This window comes from Cervus elaphus, chromosome 20 (assembly GCF_910594005.1).
Source record: "Cervus elaphus chromosome 20, mCerEla1.1, whole genome shotgun sequence".
Taxonomy (NCBI): domain Eukaryota; kingdom Metazoa; phylum Chordata; class Mammalia; order Artiodactyla; family Cervidae; genus Cervus; species Cervus elaphus.
In genome coordinates, this window is record NC_057834.1 from 126,475,770 (window position 1) to 126,497,371 (window position 21,602).

The 21,602-nt window shown below is 51.6% G+C and overlaps 1 protein-coding gene across 1 annotated transcript; it reads left to right on the forward strand.

The window, feature by feature from the left end:
- The first annotated feature begins 662 nt into the window (after window positions 1–662).
- NT5C1A (5'-nucleotidase, cytosolic IA) lies at window positions 663–21,271 on the forward strand. The gene is made up of 6 exons (XM_043878284.1): window positions 663–985; window positions 9,474–9,641; window positions 10,685–10,814; window positions 12,260–12,382; window positions 16,046–16,230; window positions 17,882–21,271. Exons 1-6 carry the CDS (start codon window positions 860–862, stop codon window positions 18,245–18,247), a joined length of 1,098 nt encoding a protein of 365 aa, XP_043734219.1. The 5' UTR covers window positions 663–859; the 3' UTR covers window positions 18,248–21,271.
- The last annotated feature ends 331 nt before the right edge of the window (window positions 21,272–21,602 follow it).

A 21,602-nucleotide genomic window follows, 5' to 3' on the forward strand; every position in this document is an offset into this window, starting at 1 on the left:
TCTTCTATCCTTCCTTCTCACCTCTTTAAGGCCTGTAACTAACCAAGCTCAGCCGGTAGGGCCTGGGAGGGTGCGCCCCCTGTTGGCCATCGATGGGCCAGTAGGAACCAGGAGTGTCTGGTCTGGGTCCCTGGCCCCGCCAAGGGGAGCCTGAGGTTGCCACCGACTTCAAGGGTCCCTCCGCCTTGTTGGAGGGGGAGCTGACGGGCTGGGCCCTCCACTGTGGCCCCAGCTAGAAGCAGGTTCCTGCTCGTGGATGGAGCTGTCCATCCACCACCTCCTCCCCCTCAGCGAAGTTGTTTAGGAACCGAGGAGACATCGCTCAGGGTTCCAGGGTCCTGGCATCAGAGGGGAAAGACCGGGGTGGTGGTAGGGGATAGCTTTTTTATTTTGGGGGGGAGGGGGGGCTAGAATTTCATTTTTTCCTTTGTGGATTACCACCCTGGGTTTAAAAAAAAAAAAAGTCAGGCTTCCCCTTCTTCCGGTGCTGTTGACTGCCTGCGAAGAATAGGATCCCCGCAATCCCGAATCCTCAATAACCTGAAGGCCTGGCTTCAGGCCCAGTCCTGCGAGCCAAAGGGTCCAAACCCTCATTAGGCTTGGGGCGGTCGGGGAAGAAGAGCTCAGTGTCCCGAAATACAACTCCACCAGCAACAGCAGCTACAGACCGACTGCCGACTGGTCGGGTTGAGCACCCAGCGCACTGCCCTCCCTCCTGCCGGCCCGCACGCGCACTCTCCCCGCCGCTGCCCGCCCCCTTCTCACGCCCGGGACGCGCCTCCCTCCCTCCCGCAGCCCAGTCCCGCCGGCTCCGCTCTCCGCAGCCTCCTGCTCCCGCCAGGCCGGGTCAGAGCCGAGCATGGAACCCGGGGAGCCCCGGGAGCCCCGCGAGCCCGGGCCGGGAGCAGAGACCGCCGCCGCCCCGCACTGGGAGGAAGCCAAGACTTTCTATGACAACCTCGCGCCCCAGAAGAAACCCAAATCGGTAAGACCAGGGCATGCGTATGGGACGGGGCAGGGTGAGGGTCACACCCGGAGGGGTCGTCAGCCCTTCGGAGAGGGACCCGTGGCTTCCCTCCGAGAAGGGACGCAGGTCCTCATCACCAGCATATGCCAGGCCGTTGGCACAGGCTCCGTTTTATTTTAAGAGCTCTGGTCGGGTGTTTTTTTTTATCTCGGGACTCCGGTTCCACGCCAGGATCCTCCTCCCCCATGCTGTCATCAGGGCCCAGCTCCGGGCCGCGGCCCAGCCCGGGGCACGGGGGCAGCACTTGTTGGCAAAGCCGGTCAGCGGCGCCTGCAGCAGCGCCGGGGCTCAGGTAACCGGACTCTGTAAACCCGGCTCCTTGCTGTGCGCTCCGGTTTCTGCCATCCTGCGCACAGGGCTGGGGCTCGGGCTCGGGGTGCTGGGCTCCCTGGGTTTGAAGAGAAGGGAGCTGCACTGGAATCTGCGCTCTGAGCTTAGGGCTCTGCGTCCCTGGCTCTGGGGTCCCAGCGCTGGACTGTGCCCCAGCTCCCGGCTCTGCTCCCCTCACAGGGTAGCCCTCGCTGGCTTCAGCGTTTCTGCTACCTAGGTGGTCGCCTCAGCCCTCCAGGACTCACGCGGAGGAGTCTCGTCTCCGCTTGGTTCCTGGGCCTTGCTCACACCAACTTCCCCGATCTCAGAGCCTGGGAAGGGGATGGAGAATGGAAGCTGGTTCAGAGCATCCTCCAAAGAGCTCTAAACTGACCTTAAAGCACCCTGCTGCTTCCCTCCCACGAGGCCCACCTTGTCAACAGTCGTTCCCTGCTGCACCTCCAGTCCTGCTCAGCAGTGCAGATTGAGAGATGAATTAGGCTGAGTCCCTGCCCCAGGAGCTCACAGAGACCCTAGATATGGTGAATGCCCAGGTGAAAACCTTAGCAGTGGGAGCGTAAGGGAGGCAGTGACTGCCAACTCAGGAATTCTTGTAGAGGTGGCTTGATTTGGGCTGATCTTAAAGCCTGAGTAGGTGGACCTTCCCAGACAGGGAAACAGGATAAGCAAAAGACACATGGTCGATGTCTTTGAAACTGAGTGAGAAAATAAAATGCAGGATCTTTAGGAGAGGAACTGGGGAGATGCCAGAGACCCACAGAGGGCCTTGAGTGCCGCATTAAAAAATCCAGATCTTATTCAATGGGGTTAGAGGTCTTAACATTAGGCTCCATGAAGACCCATGTTTCAGGGTGTCTGCTCACAGGTGAAGTCAATTCATTTTCTTTCTTCCTCAAACTATGTTTTACAAAAGTAAAAATATGTGATAAAATTCAGCTCACTCAAATGTGTTATTGGACATTTTAGCACCTTGGAGACTGCCAATGTGTTACCTTATGCTACAGGTTGATTATCTTTTTAAGCAAACCTCAGAAAAAAGCTTTTATGGTGATCTGTTTTAATAGAAGAGTATCGTGAGGTTGCTGACAATTGTGGTTGAGTTTCCCAAAGCTTGTAGTTTAAAATAGAACAAAACAAAAAAGCCTTTTTACCATTCGCAGCCACTTATTGGTATGAATCAGGACTTTCTCAATGCTGTGCAAAAACCAGCAAATTGAAACATAAACAAACTGACTAGATGATGAAGTTTAAATCCTCACTGGTCTCCTGTATTCATTGGTGGACATTAAATATAAATATACCATGAACATCTGAATACATAATACATTTGAATTCATGTGTGTGAAAGTGAAAGTCGCTCAGTTGTGTCCGACTCTTTGTGACCCCATGTACCATGTAATTCTGTACCATGGAACTGTACCATGGAATTCTCCAGGCCAGAACACTGGAGTGGGTAGCCTTTTCCTCCTCTAGGGGATTTTCCCAACCCAAGGATCAAACCCAGGTCTGCAGCATTGCAGGTGGGTTCTTTACCAGCTGAGCCATAAGGGAAGCCCAGGAATACTGGAGTGGGTTGCCTATCCCTTCTCCAGGGGATCTTCCTGACCCAGGAATTGAACCAGGGCCTCCTGCATTGCAGGCAGATTCTTTGCCAACTGAGCTATCAGGGAAGCCCTATTGAATTCATGGTATGAATTTATACCAATAAAATATGGTACGATAGGGTTTACATATTGGGGCTCCCCCAAAAAAGTTTATTTGCATCAAATGTCAACCTACTTTTTAAACAAGTATGAAAACCATTATGAGCTACCACAGGACTTTTCAACAAGGGATTAACTTGGTTCGTTTTCATTTTAGCAAGGTCACTTTGCTAAAGTGAGGCTGTGTTTGTGGATGGCTTGGAGAGGGTGTGCCTGGTAACAGGCAGAGCAGTGAAGAGGCTGGTTCCTGCCTGGGGAGGAAGCTGGACTAATGTCGTGGTCTGAGGGATAGAAAGAAGGGGATGGAGACGAGGGTAGTGAGTGGAGCACACCGGTCCGTTTCCTCCGGGAGCTCAGGCCCAGTCGTCAGTTATGACCTCTTGTCTGGTATGACCTCTCGGTCAGTCCCTGGGCTTGTCATCCTCTGGGAGGCAAGGAGACTGGCGGCTTCCTGGCCCCTACTCCTTCCTGCGGGAGCCCCTCCCCCACAGGCTATTTTGGGGGCTTTGGGCCTCCTGGGCCCCATGCTGGTCTGGCCTAGGCCTATTCTCATCCCCCAGCTCCTGAGTGAAATAGTTAACCCCGAAGGTCTGTATGAGGCCCTCACCTCAAGAGGTCAGAGGACTTCCTCAGTCCAGACCTGTCTTGTTCCCCTCTCCTCCAGCAGTTCTTCTGCCTCTGAGTCCTTCTAGAAACAGCAGCTTGTGGCTGTGTTCCTATCTTGGGCCCAACAGGCAAAAGCCCAGGGCCTCAATGCGAGCTCCTCGGACAGGCAGGGTGGGGCTAGGTTGCCCTGCATGATGCCTCAATCCTTGTCCCTGAAGCAGCAGTAGCCAGCCGGTCCCCCACCACCACTCCAGTGAAAGACAGAGAGAGCTGGTGGGACCTGGCTCCTTGGAGCCCAGAGCTCCTAGACTGAGACCTTGGTCTGGCGTACAGGGTCTTTCTGACCCACGGTTCAGTCTGGTGTGTGGACTTCTTCCTGATTTCTGGAGGAACTAGGGTTCCTCTAACTAGGGTTAGGGTTAGGGTTAGGTGCACCTGATGGTACGTGACGGGGTGGCCTCCCTCTGCAGCGAGGTCCGAAGACATCTCTAGGTGCTTGGCTTCTTCCCAGCTCTGAGCAGCCCCTTTTCCCTGTTCTTTCAGCTCTGCCTGGAGTCCGGACAGGCTGTTCCTGTCTCCCAGCTGGGATCTGAATTTCCCACAGCAGCTAAGGCCCTAGACCCTTAGACTCCTCCTCACTTGTACAGAGTCAGAGCAAGCTAAGCAGGAGAGCAGGGTCCCATCCTGGGACTCTCCATTTTGGGGTAAAGAGTCCTACCCTTAGAAACCTCCATCTGAAGGCATGGTGCCCCTCACCAGTTTCCCCAGATCTGGAAAGGGAGGGCAGGGGGGTAGGGAAGCATCCAGGACAGTGCTGAAGTAGTGGGGGTTGGGGTCTTCCAGGAGTGATTGACAAGGGGAGTAGAGGTGGGTGGTGCTGCTGTGTGGACAGAGGCCAGAGGCTTAGGATCTTATCCTGGCTCTGCCGTGGCTTTGCTGGATGACCTCGAGTAATACTCTGCCCGTCTCTGGGCCTTTTTCTCCATCTGTCAAAGAAGGAAGTGGAGGCTCCTGGGACTGAGGCAGCTGGGACCTTTTCCTTGCAATGGCCAGAGGTGGGATGCAATGGGATATAAGCAGGTCAGCCGGAGAAGACCCAGGACACAGCAGTCTGGCAGGGACTGTGGGACAGAAAGTGAGGAGCGAGACCTTGGATGGTTGCCTGGGCTGGAGCGGAGGCTTGGGAACCTGCCTGAAGGGGCTGGGAGGGCAGCTAGCTCTCTGTCCTTGAAGGGGTGATGGGCCTGTCCCTGGGGCAGTAAGCTTAGGGGGCAAGGCAAGCTCAGCTCCTGCCTTGATGGCCAGCAGACCTCCTGGGTTTATGAGAGCGGGTCTCCCCATCCCCCCAACTGTACCCTTACCATCCCAGGCCATCCCTCTATTACCCCCCTTTTTTAATTTTTACCTTCCTTCCGTGAAGGCTCACAGTGGCTGAGGGGGTTGGGAGGTACCCAGCCCAAGGACACACAGACACGGGTAGTGGCTGGCAGCTGACAGAGTTACTGGGCTGAGCCCCAGAGGACGGTCACCTGTCCTGCCAACACCTTAGACTCTCCCTGCTGGCCCCACACACTGTCTTGACTGGGGTAAAAGTCAAATGCAAACTGAGGTCTGCCTCATGAGTCTGGGGACTCTGGTCTGTTCCTACTTTGAGGTTCTAAAGGTCTATTAGCCACTATGGCTACTTAAGTTTAAAACTGATTAAAATGACATGCAATTAAAGATTCAGTTCCTCCTTCTCACTGGCTGCATTTCAAGTGGCTTCCTAGCCACATCCAGTCACATGGACAGCATTGGACATTTCCATTTTCACAGAGAGGTCTACTGGACAGTGTTCCTCTGCAGGGGGCATGGACCTCTGCCTTGGGGGTAGACCATAAGCTCCCTGGGGGCAGGGGTCACATCTGTATGGTTTCCTGCCAGGTCCCCCACACAGTGCCTGTCACATGATCATCACTCAGTCTTGTCAACTGATTGGGACCTAGGCTTGACTCCAGAGGGAAAAAATGGGATTGACTGCGTGGCCAGCAGGGCCGTTAGGAGCAGGCCACAATGCAAGGTCCGTTTAGGAGCCTTGCCCCCAACTTGAGTCCCTGTTTCCTCATCTGTCCAATGGGAACCATGGTCCCAGGATTGCTCAAGTCACAGAGATGTGGTGGGACTCTCTAGACAACGGTGAGTCCCTTGGGGACCTGCATTCTCATCCTCCCCAGGGATTATGCAGGATCCAGCTGCCGCCTGTGGTGGCATTCCCTTCTCCCTATTCCATGGGAGGTGCTGAGGAGTTCTGAGACCCTCATGGGCCCCTGAAAGAAGGCCTTCTGGCACCTGCCTATTCTTCTGGGCTCAGCTACACTCTGCCCCCATGCACAGGGCTCTGCTCACCTTTGTGAAGGCATGGCGTGTGTTCACACCTCCTCATCCCTTCCTTCACCCCACTCCTCCTTCAAGGCTCTGCTGAGATGCCTCCTCTCCCATAGCAGCTTCCTCTGAACTTTGCTTTCGCTTGGTTTTAGCATTCATTTCAGGCCCTTTTGCACCTCTGTTTACCCGTCTTTCTCCCCCACCAGCTTCCGACTCTCAGGGCAGGAGCCGAGTCTCTACCAGGATCAGCCTCAGGCAGAACCCAGGTGCTTGGCACAAAAAACCAATGAACGTTGGTCAAATCTGCATCAACTCAAACAGTGTTCTCTGAGCATCTACTGTATTTCAAGCAGTTTGAATAGATAAGGGCACTGCAGTGGAGTTTCTAGTTCTTGTTAAATTTGTTATGGCAAATACTGTCTCTCATTAAAATATATTACTTAAAAGTTCAGAGACATTAAATATTTACTGAGCACCTACTATATGCTAAGCACAGTTTGGAGGACTAGAGATACAATAAATGAACAAGATAACTCTTGTTCCTGCTCCCTCAGAACTTAAGCATGGTTCCTGCTTCTAGAACTCTGCCTAGAAATAGAAATAGTTAAATAAGCAATCATGCTTCCCTGGTGGCTCAGTGGTAAAACCTGGCAATGCAAGAAACTTGGGTTTGGTCCCTGGGGTTGGGAAGAGCCCCTCGAGTAGGAAATAGTAACCCATTCCAGTATTCTTGCCTGGGAAATCCTATGGACACAGGAGAGTTGTGGGTTACAGTCCTTGGGGTCGCAAAAGAGTCAGACATGACTTAACGACTAAGTCAGTTCAATTCAGTTCAGTCGCTCAGTGATGTCCGACTCTTCGCGACCCCATGAGCTGCAGCACTCCAGGCCTCCCTGTCCAACACCAGCTCCCGGAGCCTATCCAAACTCATCATGTCCATTGAGTCGGTGATGCCATCCAACCATCTCATCCTCTGTTGTCCCCTTCTCCTCCTGCCCTCAATCTTTCCCAGCAACAGGGTCTTGTCGAATGAGTCAGCTCTTCACATCAGATGGCCAAAGTACTGGAGTTTCAGCTTCAACATCAGACCTTCCAATGAACACCCAAGACTGATCTCCTTTAGGATGGACTGGTTGGATCTCCTTGCAGTCCAAGGGGCTGTCAAGAGTCTTCTCCAACACCACAGTTCAAAAGCATCAATTCTTCAGCACTCAGCTTTTCTTATAGTCCAACTCTCACATCCATACATGACTATTGGAAAAACCATAGCCTTGACTAGACGGACCTTTGTTGGCAAAGTAATGTCTCAGCTTTTTAATATGCTATCTAGGTTGGTTATAACTTTCCTTCCAAGGAGTAAGCGTCTTTTGATTTCATGGTGGCAATCACCATCTGCAGTGATTTTGGAGCCCCAAAAAATAAAGTCTCTCACTGTTTCCACTGTTTCTCCATCTATTTGCCATGAAGTGATGGGACCTGATGCCATGATCTTAGTTTTCTGAATGTTGAGCTTTAAGCCAACTTTTTCACTCTCCTCTTTCACTTTCAACAAGAGGCTCTTTAGTTCTTCTTCACTTTCTGCCATACAACTAAGTAACAACAACAAATAAGCAATTATGTATATATATAGTTGTTGTTTGGGCTTCACTGGTGGCTTAGAGGTTAAAGCGTCTGCCCACAATGAGGGAGACCCGGGTTTGATCCCTGGGTCAGGAAGATCCCCTGGAGAAGGAAATGGCAACCCACTCCAGTATTCTTGCCTGGAGAATCCCATGGATGGAGGAGCGTGGTTGGCTAGAGTCCATGGGGTCGCAAAGGGTCAGACACGACTGAGCGACTTCATGACAACGACGATAGTTGTTGTTACCAGAGGTTTATTGAAAATATTACAGCAGAGCAGAAAGATTTAAATGGCTCCACATGGTGTTTTGAAATTTATCCCAACTGTAGGCTGAGTGACCAGCAGATTGGACAGACTACCAAAGTCCAAGAGAGTCAGCATTTCCTTAGTGTCAGGATCTACTTCAATGAATTTTACTAAAAGGAAAACATTTACTAAATTTACTAAATTTTTACTAAAAAGGAAATTGGTAGGAAAGGTAGCAAGCCCCTTACTAGGGATAAGGGATGGTTTTGTAAAGATGACATGTAGTTTGAGACCTGAGGGTTGAGTAGAAGTTAGCTGGATGGGGCGTCAGGGAAACAGCAAATCAGTCAGAGGAAACATCCAGTGCAAAAGTTCAGAGAAGGGGCGGGGGAAGATGTACTCAGACATGAGAAATGTCAGATAGAGCAAAGCAGGGTAATAAGAAGGTAAGAGAGGAGACAGAGGTAGGGATCTGTCATGGAGGGCCTCCTACTCCATCCTCAAGGCTGCTGTTCAGAATGTGAGAAGAATTTGATGACAGTATGTGCGTGTGTGCTAAGCCACTTCATTTGTGTCTGACTCTTTGTGACCCTATGGACTGTAGCCCACCAGGCTCCTCTGTCCATGGGATTTTCCAAGCAAGAATATTGGAGTGGGTTGTCATGCCCTCCTCCAGGGGATCTTCCCAACCCAGGGATTGAACCTGCATCTCTTATGTCTTCTGCATTGGCAGGCAGGTTCTTTACCACACAGAGGGCACTACTGAAGGGGGTGGGCATGATCAGATCTGAATTTGAGAAAAATCCCCTGATAACAATATGGACCACATATTGGAGGGAATAAGAGATGGTGATGGCTGGTCCATGGCAGGGAAGACAGGAAGAAGTGGATGGATTCTAGTGGAGTGGATAGGTTCTGGAGACTGATTGATGGGGGACAGAAGAGAGGAAGAGGGAAGACTTGAGGTCGACTTCCCGGCTCTGGGCTGGGTGATGAGTGGTTGGTGGTGTGGAGCACTGAGCTGAGGCTTGAGGGTGGACAGATTGCTGTCCTTGGGAATTCAGCCTTGGGCATGATGAGTCTGAGTGTTTGTTAGTCAACTGGGCAGTTAGAAATAACAGTCTGGAGCTCAGGAGAAAGATCTGGGCTGGAGACAGATTTTCTTCTATAATTGTCATGCTTCTGGGCACCATTTCTTCCCAAGGGCATGTAGCTCCCATTTTATAATGGAACCCTTCTGAAGACCATCTTGAGCATCAATCATACTTTGGCTGCTTACATTGTATTCATTTTTCTGTCATGTCAAGATGGCCAGCTAGACTGCAAACTCCCCGAGGATATGTGCCTCTCACCAGATTGTCCTCCTCCATGGGGAGTCATCGTTTCCCCCCAGTCCCCAGCTGGGTTCTTCACCAGAGGGGATCCTAATCTAGGTCTGTCCCTGCCCAAGACTGAGCTCCTTAGGGCAGAAGCCGGGCCTGGGGCCTCTCCCTGTCCCCAGTTCCCAGAGGGGCTGGTACTTGAGACCTGCCTCAGGGAAGTCTGAGGGTCGGCCCCTTCTCCTGCATCCCTGCAGCCCAAGCCTCAGAATGCCGTCACCATTGCTGTGTCCTCCCGAGCCCTGTTCCGCATGGATGAGGAGCAACGGATCTACACGGAGCAGGGCGTGGAGGAATACGTGCGCTACCAGCTGGAGCACGAGAATGAGCCCTTCAGCCCTGGACCAGCCTTCCCCTTCGTGAAGGTGAGGGGCAGTCCCACCACTGGCCATACAAAACCTTCATGGACATTAGCTAAAAGCCCTCCCATGGGAGTTTGGGGGTGGTAGATTACATTTAGGATGGATAAACAAGGTCCTACTACTACATAGCACAGGGAACTATATTCAATATCCTGTGATAAACCATAATGGAAAAAATATGAAAAAAGGAATGTATAAAAAAGCATATTCTGCTGCAAATCTTGTTATAATTTCAGACATAGTATTCATCCAAGGAACACTGTTGTTGTTGTTTTAATCTTTATTTATTTGGCTACACTGGGTCTTAACTGTGGCATGCGAACCCTTACTTGTCACATGTGGGATCTAGTTTCCGGTCCAGGGATCAAATCTGGGCCCCCTGCATTGGGATCCCAGGGTCTTAGCCACTGGACCATCAGGGAAGTCCCCCCAAAGAACACTGTCTTTTATTACAGGTTAACTATTTAGAGAAGAACATAATAATGTAACTGAAAAATACCTTGATCTAATACATTGAATTATTTTGTATTTTGTATTTACTATTATCTACTGAATTTGCTTTTACTTGTTTAAAGAAATCTCAATTACTTCTTATTTTTTAAAAAAGAAAAGCACTCCCATAGGGGTTTGAATAAAGGAAAAGGGTCCCCTCTGGGTAGTGCTACCCCACAGGACCGTGACTTGGCAAGGGGACAGCCATTGTGGGAAGAAGAGTCCTCCCCATCCCCTGAACGAATACAGCCCCACCTCAGATAACCAGCTTAGTTCGTGGAACCTGAGCTGAATTTCGACTTCCACTCACCCTTTTAGTGAGGCATCGAAATCTAATAATTTGCATTATTGCATGGGCAATAATCAACCCATACAAGGACAGAGATTAGGAGGTGATTGTCCATGTCCACTGATCTGACCTCGAGTCCAGCCCCTAACTTCCCCTCCCCTCCCAGTGTTGGATCCCAGCCCACCCCACATCCCCAACCCTGGCTACTAACACCAGGCGTCAGTCCTTGGGGGGTCTGAGCTCTAGGACCCACTTTCCCATCCAGGCTCTGGAGGCTGTGAACAGGCAGCTGCGGGAGCTGTACCCTGAGAGCGAGGACCTCTTCGACATTGTCCTGGTGACCAACAACCATGCTCAAGTGGGTGTCCGTCTCATCAACAGCATCAACCACTATGGTAAGCATGACAGCTTTGGCCATGACATGATCCCTAGCGGACACCCAGGGTTGGCATCACACCTCTGCAGTGTGCAGGTATACCCACTGGAATTTTAAGCCAAGTGGGATGCTGGTGAATAAGCTCTTTCAAAAAACAACCCCCCCAAACTCTGATCATAGCTTTGCCATTTTCAGGGTGTAAATATTCCCACTGTGGCTGATGTCAAGCTACCAATAACTGAACAATCTAACTAGCTCCAAAAGTCCCTGAATGTTTAGCATTTGGCCCTTGCAAGCTGGTACAAGCCAGCTCTAGCACATCCTTGCACAGGCCCCACTTCCTTGGTGATCCGACAAGATATTTGCTGTCTCCGTGCCTCAGTTTCTCTTTGCAGTGGGGCTGACAGGTCTTACAGGGCTGCTGTGGGAGGCAGGTGCAGTCATCAGAGTGAAGGGACTTTGTGTCTTAGTCCAAACTCTTGATTGAAAGTAATGGACCCTCTAGAGCCAGCCTTAACTCGAGAGAATGATTTCTTACTAGGTTATTGGAGTGCCTCTTGGAACCACAGGGAAGGAAGTAAAATTGAGCCCAAAGGGCCTGAATCCAAGTACTGGTAATCTCTCCAGGGCTCTTTTTCTCTCTGGACCACAAGAGCCCTAATTTCTGCTTCTCTCAGAAAATCCATTCTTTTTTCCCTTGTTGTCTCTTTTTCTCTTTCTCCAAACTATGTTTCTTTGTTTTTCTTGAATATGGCCCAAATTTACAAGTTTACAAGTCCTTATTTTCAGCAATCAAGAGAGCGAGTTGGCATTATTTTAATCCTAATTTCAAATTGTTGGAAGCAGGGGTGATATTCAAAATGTTTACCCATTTTGTGACACAAGCACTGAGAAATCAGGACAGACACCACCTATGGTGCCGAGGCAGGGTCCTGAAGGACCCCTGCTCTGCCCTTCCATGGTGGACCGTCCTGTGTGCGGGGCTGGGGCAATGACGGGGTAACTCCATGGGTTCAGAGCAGCAGCTGTTGACTGACAAGCAAAGTTTTACAATCTGCACAGACATGGGTACCAGGTGACTATCAGCCCAGACTGGAAGAGAATCTGCCTGGCCCAGCTTGAGGCAGGTGCCTACCCCAATACAATCGACTATGATGAGGAAGGATCGACCACAAGCCACGTGTCTGGGGACCTGCCTTTGTAGTACTGTGGTTCCCTGACAAGGGGATATTACTGTGAGCCAGGCAGCCCCTTCAGAGATGTGGTCATCCCCTTTCGTGGATGAAGGATGGAGTCGGGGGGGCTCAAAGAGAGGGAATGTTGGCCTAAAATCGCTCAGAGAATCGCTCTGCTGCCCCACCACCACTCAGAACCAAGATGGCATCCACTGGACACAGAGGGACCACTCTGAGGTGCTGAGGGTTGACCCAGACATCACCTGGCTACTTTCTACCTCCTCCCCAGACCTGTTCATTGAGAGGTTCTGCATGACAGGCGGCAACAGCCCCATCTGCTACCTCAAGGCCTATCACACCAACCTCTACCTGTCGGCTGATGCAGAAAAAGTGCAGGAAGCCATTGATGAAGGTGAGTCAAGCTGGAGAAGGAGAGTGTGGGGGATCTGGCAAAGAGGAGTGTGAGGAGCCAGTCTCAGAGATGGGCAGCCCGGTCCTAAGGCTCTGCGCAGGCGCTAGGGGTTGCCATGGTAACTGGAAGGGCAGGCCCTCCCTTAATTCCTATGACCTGTCCTGTAAACCCTGAGAACAAGGCCCCATCTGTTTCACTCATTGCCCATCTAGTTCCCTCTCCCACCTCCTGCCCTACCATGTTAAAGGGTGATTTTACTCATCCACATCACCCAGATGTCAGTTTCTGTGGGAACGCTCTTTACAGCCCAGAAAGCTGTTCCCTTCTAAAAAAATCCTCCAGGTCAGTAGGAGTTCTGATTCCTTTGTGACCATGGGCAGCCTCTGTCCCTCTCTGGGCCAGTGAGGAAGGAGATCAGTACTTGTCTCACAAAGTGTATAGCAAAGTGAGTCAGTTATACATATATTCGTTCTTTTTTAGAGTCTTTTCTCATATAGGTTATCACAGAATATTGAATAGAGTTCCCCGTGCTATACAGTAGGTTCTTGTTGGCTCTCTATCTTATATATAGTAGTGTGTGTATGTTCTTCCCAAGCTCTGACTTACCTCTCCCACCAATATTTCCCCTTTGGCAACTATAAGTTTGCTTTGCATCCAACAATGTGTTCACTTACCTCTTCCTCTCTCATGCTATCTCCTGCCTAGAAGCCTGTCCTCTCTCCCTGCCGAGGCCTACTCACCTGAGCTGCTTGGGGCTCCAAGAGGCTTTCTTTCAGCCCAAAGCAGAACCCATTTTCCTAGACAGATGTCACACCCTCTAGTTGGGACCTTGGTACTGTCCTGCCTGAGTCCCTCTATGTGTCTTTAAGTTAAGCCCAGGCTGGGGAGCAGGGCATAGTCAGGAGGGAGGCCCTGCTCAAGATCAGATGATTCTGGTTCATCCTGGCTCTGCACTGGCAAAGCTGAGAAAGAATCTGGCCTGATGTCCTGGCCTGATGCTTATAGCATCCTCAGGCTTAGTGGAGGTGAGGTGAAGCTGGCATTGCTCACTCCTCCCAAAGCTCTGCCTCTGCCCAGGCCTAAAGACCCTAGATCCCCAAAGAGCAGGGCTGACGTGGCCTTTGGAGAGGTAAAGAATCGAGGATGGGCTGAACACACTGCCCAGGTCTCCAGCTTCCTGAAACTGCTCTCTGTCATCCAGTGAGCTCTAGCCTGAAGCTGGGGTTTGCAACAGGCATACTGGGCCCCATGGAGAAGTCCAGAGTCTGTACACAGAGTCACACGTCATTAGTGCTGCCTCCTATGGCCACCCACGTCACCCCAGGGAAACTTTAAAGACCAGGCAGCCCTGAGTAGGGCATGTGGGGGTGGTTTACCTGCTAAGTTATGTCCTATTCTTGCAACCCCATGGATTGTAGCCTGCCAGGCTCCTCTGTCCATGGGATTTCCCAAGCAAGAATATTGGAGTGGGTTTCCATTTGCTTTTCCAAGGGGTCTTCCTGATCCAGGGATCAAACCAAGGTCTCCTGCATTGCAGGCAGATTGTTTACCATCTGAGCCGCCAGGGAATAGGGCATGCCTGGCAGACTAGGGGGTGCCCACAGTGCCCCCACCCCAGACTGAAGCCTGGGATCCCTGGACAGAGCTGAGGCATCCTTAATTTTATCTGGGTCCAGAAAGGGTGTGGGACTTGCAGGAACCAACAGTAAGAGAGTAACTGAGGCCCAGCCAGGGTCAGGAGTCCTTCCTGGCCCCCTGTAGATCTACATCAGGGGCCTGTGAGGAGCCCCAGGAAGGACAGTGGTGGCCTGGGGGGCCCTGACTTCCACTGAGGACTGATTCAACTGTCCATACCAGTATGGCTTTGCCAAAGTATTGAAAAACTAAAGAGTCTCTTGATGAAAGTGAAAGAGGAGAGGGAAAAAGTTGTCTTAAAGCTCAACATTCAGAAAACTAAGATCATGGCGTCCAGTCCCATCACTTCATGGCAAATAGATGGGGAAACAATGGAAACAGTGGGTTTGGACTAGCATATTAGAAAGCAGAGACATTACTTTGCCAACAAAGGTCCATCTGGTCAAGGCTATGGTTTTTCCAGTGGTCATGTATGGATGTGAGAGTTGGACTGTGAAGAAAGCTGAGCGCCGAAGAATTGATGCTTTTGAACTGTGGTGTTGGAGAAGACTCTTGAGAGTCCCTTGGACTGCAAGGAGATCCAGCCAGTCCATCCTAAAGGAGATCAGTCCTGAGTGTTCACTGGAAGGACTGATGCTGAAGCTGAAACTCCAGTACTCTGGCCACCTCATGCGAAGAGTTGACTCACTGGAGAAGACCCTGATGCTGGGAGGGATTGGGGGCAGGAGGAGAAGGGGATAACAGAGGATGAGATGGTTTGATGGCATCACTGACTCGATGGACATGGGTTTGAGTAAACTCCAGGAGTTGGTGATGGACAGGGAGGCTTGCCGTACTGCGATTCATGGGGTCACAAAGGTTCGGACACGACTGAGTGACTGAACTGAACTGAACTGAATGGAAAGAGTGACTGAGTTTATTTTTTGGGGGCTCCAAAATCACTGCAGATGGTGATTTCAGCCATGAAATTAAAAGACGTTTTTCCTTGGAAGAAAAGTTATGACCAACCTAGACAGCATGTTAAAAAGCAGAGACATTACTTGGCCAGCAAAGGTCCATCTAGTCAAAGCTATGGTTTTTCCAGTAGTCATATATGGATGTGAGAGTTGGACTATGAAGAAAGCTGAGCACCGAAGAATTGGTGCTTTTGAACTGTGGTGTTGGAGAAGACTCTTGAGAGTCCCTTGGACAGCAAGGAGATCCAACAAGTCCATCCTAAAGGAAATCAGTCCTGAATATTCATTGAAAGGACTGATGCTGAAGCTGAATCTCCAATACTTTGGCCACCTGATGGGAAGAACTGACTCATTGGAAAGGACCCTGTTGCTGGGAAAGATTGAAGGCAGGAGGAGAAGGGGACGACAGAGGATGACAGAGGATGAGATGGTTGGATGGCATCATCGACTCAATGGACATGAGTTTGAGTAAACTCCGGGAGTTGATGATGGACAGGGAAGCCTGGTGTGCTGTAGTCCATGAGGTTGCAAAGAGTCAGACATAACTGAGCGACTGAACTGAAAGTATTGAAAGTCCCCCATGCTGATTGATAAATATTAATAGCTCCTGCCCTATGTCTTTCAAGTGCCCTCCTGTTCTCTGGGACCCCCTCCCCCCAGACCTTCCCTCAAAGCAGCAACTGAAGGGGAAACCCTGGCATAGGCCGGGGTCCTCAGAGCCCTACTCAGAGATAAAGCCACTGTCCCTTCTTTATTCTTTTCGACCTCATTTCATGCAGCATGTGGGATCTTAGTTCCTCAACTGAGGATCAAACCTGTGTCCCTTACACTGGAAGTGTGGAGTCTTAACCACTGGACTGACAGGAAACTCCCTCCACTGCCCACTCTTACTGGCCTATTTTGTAATATTCTGAATGTTGGCCCTCCTTCGCTGGGCCCTGAGTCCTGGGTGAGGCAGGTGGGGCAAGGAGAGGGTGAGATAGCCCTCTCCCGGCCCCCCAGGCAGCTGAGGTGGGTGTCAGGGCACCGATTACCCAGACGAGGGCGGACGGTCTTGCCTGTCTCCATGCAGGGATCGCAGCGGCCACCATCTTCAGCCCCAGCAGGGATGTGGCTGTGTCCCAGAGTCAGCTGCGTGTGGCCTTTGACGGGGACGCTGTGCTTTTCTCGGACGAGTCGGAGCGCATCGTGAAGGCCCATGGGCTGGACAGGTTCTTTGAGCATGAGAAGGCCCACGAGAACAAGCCTTTGGCCCAGGTGCTCCAAACACTCCTCGGAACCCCTGGGTGGAGGAAGGAAGCTCCCCAGAACCTGCCCTTGACTGGAACCTCCAGTCCAGAGCCAAACCCCGAGCTCAGCCCAGAATCCAGCCAGGGCCCCTCCCCAGGCCTCCAGCGCTCCTTCCTCTCACCTGACCCCTGGCTCCCCTCAATGAGCTTCTGCCTCTTCTCTGAGCCCCCACCCCTCTCATGGCATTCCTACCCCCTCTTCGAAGCCCCCATTCTCCCTTGAAGCTGCTCTCTGAAGCCCCTGCCTCTTCTTTGCAGCTCCTTTATGAGGTCTCCATCCCCTCCCTGGAGCCCCCATCCTCCTCCTAAATTCCCACCCCCTCTCTGAAGGCCTCTATGTTCTTCCTGGGTCTCCATCCCTTCTCTGAAGTCCCCATCCCTCTCTGAATGCTTCACCCTCTCTCTCTGAAGCTGCCCTTCCCTCTCTGAGATTCCCCTACTCCTCTGAGCGGGGTCCCGTCCTCTCAAGAAGCCCCTGATTCCCTCACTGGAGGAAAGGAAGAGCCAGACAAGTGCCCCTCCTCGGGGCAGGGAGATCCAGCTGGTGTGAGGTCTGGGGCAGCCCGTCTGCTCTGGGCCATACCAGCCCTGCTCACTTTCTGTCTTCCATCCACTGGCTGGGGCCTCGGGGATCCTCGCTCACCCCCAAACTACTCAGAGTCTCCCTGAGAACATAACACGACCTAGAGCTGGTGGAAATTCCCTGGGGTTGGAACTACTGGGATTCTCCAGCCCTTGGGGAGCTCCTGTCTATGCTTTTAAGAAAAATCTGGGTGCTCAATAACCCCAAAGTCCATCTCTCCAAGAGCTCAGCTGGCTTTAGCTATGACCCCCAAGTATTCATTTCACTTCCTTTATTTTTGGTTCCTTCCTAAATCCTTGGGAATCCAGAGGAGGACAGTTTTTTTTTTTTTTTTCGCCCACTAAGTGGGAGGCAGAGCCCCAGGAGACCTCTGCTTTCCCCAGGTCACCCAGTAAGTGAGGGGCCTACCTTTCCTGATGTCCAACTGCTGTTACAGTTTTCTTCTTTATCATGTTCTGGTTCTTTATTCACACTTCCTCATGAAGTTTCATTGTTCCGGGCACTGTAGAAAGTAAATCCTTTCCCTGACCTTACGAAATTGGAGCATGATGCTCTGAGCCACCCACATGCCCCGGCAGCAGTGTTGATACTGGGCAGTGATTCATTGATCTGTCTGTCCCAGTAGTTTGCAACTAGAGTCCATTCTGTTTGAAGGGTGCCATGCCATAGTTACTAAATGTTTTTAATCTCCTCCCTGCTGATGAGTACCAAAGCCACATCTACAGAGCCGTAGGACGGACACCCACGTATCTGGTGGGCTGTTACAGTAGCAGTGGCCCGGGTATGTTTTTTCTGACACAGGTATATTTTTTCAATCATAGCAGTGTGGACACCTAGACTGCCACGGGTACCAACAATCCAACTGATGCATGCAGTGGCCCGAGCAGGCAGAGCAGAACTGAGAGGTTTAGGGATCCTGAAACACACTCCAACCACAGACAGCAAGATCTTAGTGCTATAGGGAGGAGCCCAGCTGGTGAGGGGGCAAGTGTTTGGGAGATGGGTAAGCTCACAGCGTTCCTTTGCCTTCTTGTAGGGCCCCCTAAAGGGCTTCCTGGAGGCACTGGGGAGACTGCAAAAGAAGTTCTACTCCAAGGGCCTGCGACTGGAGTGTCCGATACGCACGTACTTGGTGACAGCGCGCAGTGCAGCCAGCTCGGGGGCCCGGGCTCTCAAGACCCTGCGCAGCTGGGGCCTGGAGACGGATGAGGCCCTGTTCCTTGCAGGAGCACCCAAGGGTCCCCTTCTGGAGAAGATCCGCCCGCATATCTTCTTTGATGACCAGATGTTCCACGTAGCTGGGGCTCAGGAGATGGGCACGGTGGCCGCCCATGTGCCTTACGGTGTGGCTCAGACATCCCGGCGGACCTCACCTACGAAGCAGGCCCCCCCTGCACAGTAGCTGAGCCACCAGCCTCGCTGACCCACAGGCATGGTTCCCGGTCCTACACGTCACCCGATGGACCCTTCTGGTTCCTCACCTCCCCGCCCTTCTGCATGTCTGCCCTCATCCCTGGGAGTGAGGTACCTGGAGGAAACTGTGCAAACGGGGCCAGCATCCTCAGCAGCCCTCCTTTTAGGCAAACACTGTGCCATGATCCTGACCTTACTCAGAAAGTGAGACTGTGCAGGGTAGCTGAGTTTCAGGGGGAAGTTGATGAGACTGAGGGTGGGAGAGTCAGAGCAGCCAGGATGCCTCAAGGGGGCCTTCTGAAACTAGCTCAGTGTAGTACAAAGAGATGGGATCTGGCTTCTAAGCTCTGTCTTGGCATTAAATGTATGACTTTAAGTTCCCTTGCAAGGGACTCTAGGATGAGGTGACCTCCCCCTGCGGTGCACTGGTGAACACTCCATCCTTGCAGGAGCCCCTGAAGCCCCTTTGTCACCATTTCCTGGGGGAGAACGCTCACTGCTTGATGAGTCAGTTTCCCCATCTTCTGGGTGGTTTTCAATTTAGCTAAAGAAGCTTGGTTTTTATAAGATCGCCCTCTTTGAAGGAAGCATGGTGTGCCGGGGCTGCTGCTGATACATACGGCGCTTTTGTACAAGTTATAGAAGGACGAGGTCTTTGGAATGAATTATGAAAAGGGAACCCTCCCTGTGAACTGACCCAGACCACACTGGGGTACACAGCTTGGTTAGCAGGATATAGGCTGGATTTCAGCCCCTGCTGGCTCCTCAGCCCAGAAGCCTTTGTCAAATGGGCAAGACGCACAGTCATCCACAGCCACTTCCCTACGGTTTTACACGTTTGGGAACCACTGGACTAGATGACCTGTCTGCTTCCTGCGATCCCCTGACTCATCAAGGGTCAGCAGAAAGGTGCTGGTGTTTGTGGAAGGAGTGAGGGAGTGAATTTAACTTGCATGCAAACTTGCCTATGGCCAGCAGGGGGCACTGCCGGATCAGTGCTGCCTTTGCTGTTGTTTTTTAGCCAAATTTAATTTGTTCCTCCCTGCCAACTCCCGCATCTCAGCCCTTACTCCCTCAGCGATTGTATCCTGCTCTGCTGCCAAGCAGCCCTGTTGGTGAAGGAAGAAGTGGAGAATTGGTGTTTACCGTTGTGAGCTCAAATGCAGGAAAGAAATCTCAATGACTGAAGTGGGAGGTCAATCCAGGATTAGCCTGAGGGAAGGCCTGCCTGGGGTGATGTAGAAAGTGCGAAGAGGTCTGGTTTGGGCCATGACTGGCTAGTGAGGAAGGAGCTGAAATGTGCACTAGCAAGAGTCTCCAGCTATGGGATTCTGAGTGGAAGTGGTGAGCTCTTTGGCTCTCAAGATGCTGTGCAAGGGACTCCAGGATGAGGTGACTGGTGAACTTGCAGGAGCCCCTACAGCACTTTGGTCAGCACGTGCAGGGGAGACCTCTCATTGCTGGATGAATCAGCCTCTTCCTTTGCTGACCAGCCTGGCTCTCTCTGGAGAGAAGGTGGGACCTCCAGTGATTAATCCCACGGGAAGACCCAAAGGGGTAAGCAAACATCAGTGGTGGGGACTGATTGTCTAGCTCCCCAGGGGGAATCCCAGCTGTGAGCAACTGCTTTATGAAGAAAGTGGAGGTGTGTACAGGGGAGCTGGAATGCTTCTGGGGGGCATCACTCTGGGAAAGGAGTGATGGGCAATGTGGAGCCTGTCCTTTGTCCTTCTGAGGACTCAGCCCAGGGTCCGAATGGCCCAGGTTCTGGGCAGTGTAGGGCATAGTAGCAGAGTCAGGAAAATAACCCAGGAGGGAGAACAAAGTGAGAAGACTGAGGTGGCTCTGGAAATGAGCAACAGTTGGTGTGACAAGAGGCCTGGGCTCAGCTGGCCCTCTGAGTGCTGGAGCAGCCAGGAGTCTGACTGTGGGGAGGAGGAGTAAGGCTGTGCCGGGGATGGGGAGTGGAGGGGCGCTGAGGCAGCCCTGCTGACGCTTTATCAGGGAATGGGCAAGTGATAAGGATGTCCTCGCACAAGGTCATTCCCATCCACAGCCAGGCCCCTTCCAGCCAACAGAGGAGGCGTCCGGTCAGAGGACCTGGTTTGGAGCTCTTTCCTCTGCCGAAGCTCTCAGCCCAGCCAGAGATACTGCGAGACCTGAGGACAGCCTCAAGTAGATGAAAAGGAAGAGAAGGAGCTCAACCCCAGTCACACTTGATCTTGGCTGAACCATACCAAGGCCTTCTGCCTCGCTCCCTCTGGGGTCAGAATCACCACTTGGATGAGCCTCCGGGGCTCTCAGAGCCAGCTGGGAGCCATGAGAAGCCTGAGAGGCTGGGCACAACCAAGGCTCACTGCTCGGACTCAGCTGAGGGACCAGGGTGGACACGTGCACTTCGAGGACAGCACCAGATGTCACCTAATTAAGAAACACCCCAGGGACTCTGAAGAGGTCCTGCCTCTACGGCCTTGTGATCACAGGGCTGATTCTCCCAGGGCTCTCAGGAAACAGGAAGATATGATGTGGAAAGCAACAAGATAAGGTGCAGTAAAAGCTATCTATTTCGCTGGAGCACTGTTAATAGACTTGGACAGCCCTGGGCAATGAGAGACACGAGGATCCAAATTCTATAATTGAAACCATAAATGAGCATTTCAGGCCTGGAAAAGAGCTTTCAGTGGCTGCAATAAAAGGCCAGAAGTCCTGGGGGCAGGCTGAGGCAGCTGCCAGACACACCTGATTGTTTCAAGTGGTGAGGAGGTGTGCTGGGGAGAAGAGTGTTTATTGTGTCAGCAGGCAAATTAAAAGTGAACGTGAGAGGAGAGCGAAAAAAGCTGGCTTAAAACTCAACATTCAAAAAACGAAAATCCGGTCCCATTCCAAAAACGGTGTCCGGTCCCATCACTTCATGGCAAATAAATGGGGATACAATGGAAACAGTGACAGACTTTATTTTCCTGGGCTCCAAAATCACTGCAGATGGTGACTGCAGCCATGAAATAAAAAGATGTTTGCTCCTTGGAAGAAAAGCTATGACCAACCTAGACAGCATATTAAAAAGCAGAGACATTACTTTGCCAACAAAGGTCCATCTAGTCAAAGCTATGGTTTTTTCAGTGGTCATGTATGGATGTGAGAGTTGGACCATAAAGAAAGCTGAGCGCCGAAGTATTGATTCTTTTGAACTATGGTGTTGGAGAAGACTCTTGAGAGTCCCTTGGACTGCAAGGAGATCAAACCAGTCAATCCTAAAGGAAATCAGTCCTGAATATTCATTGAAAGAACTGATACTGAAGCTAAAACTCCAATACTTTGGCCACCTGATGGGAAGAGCTGACTCA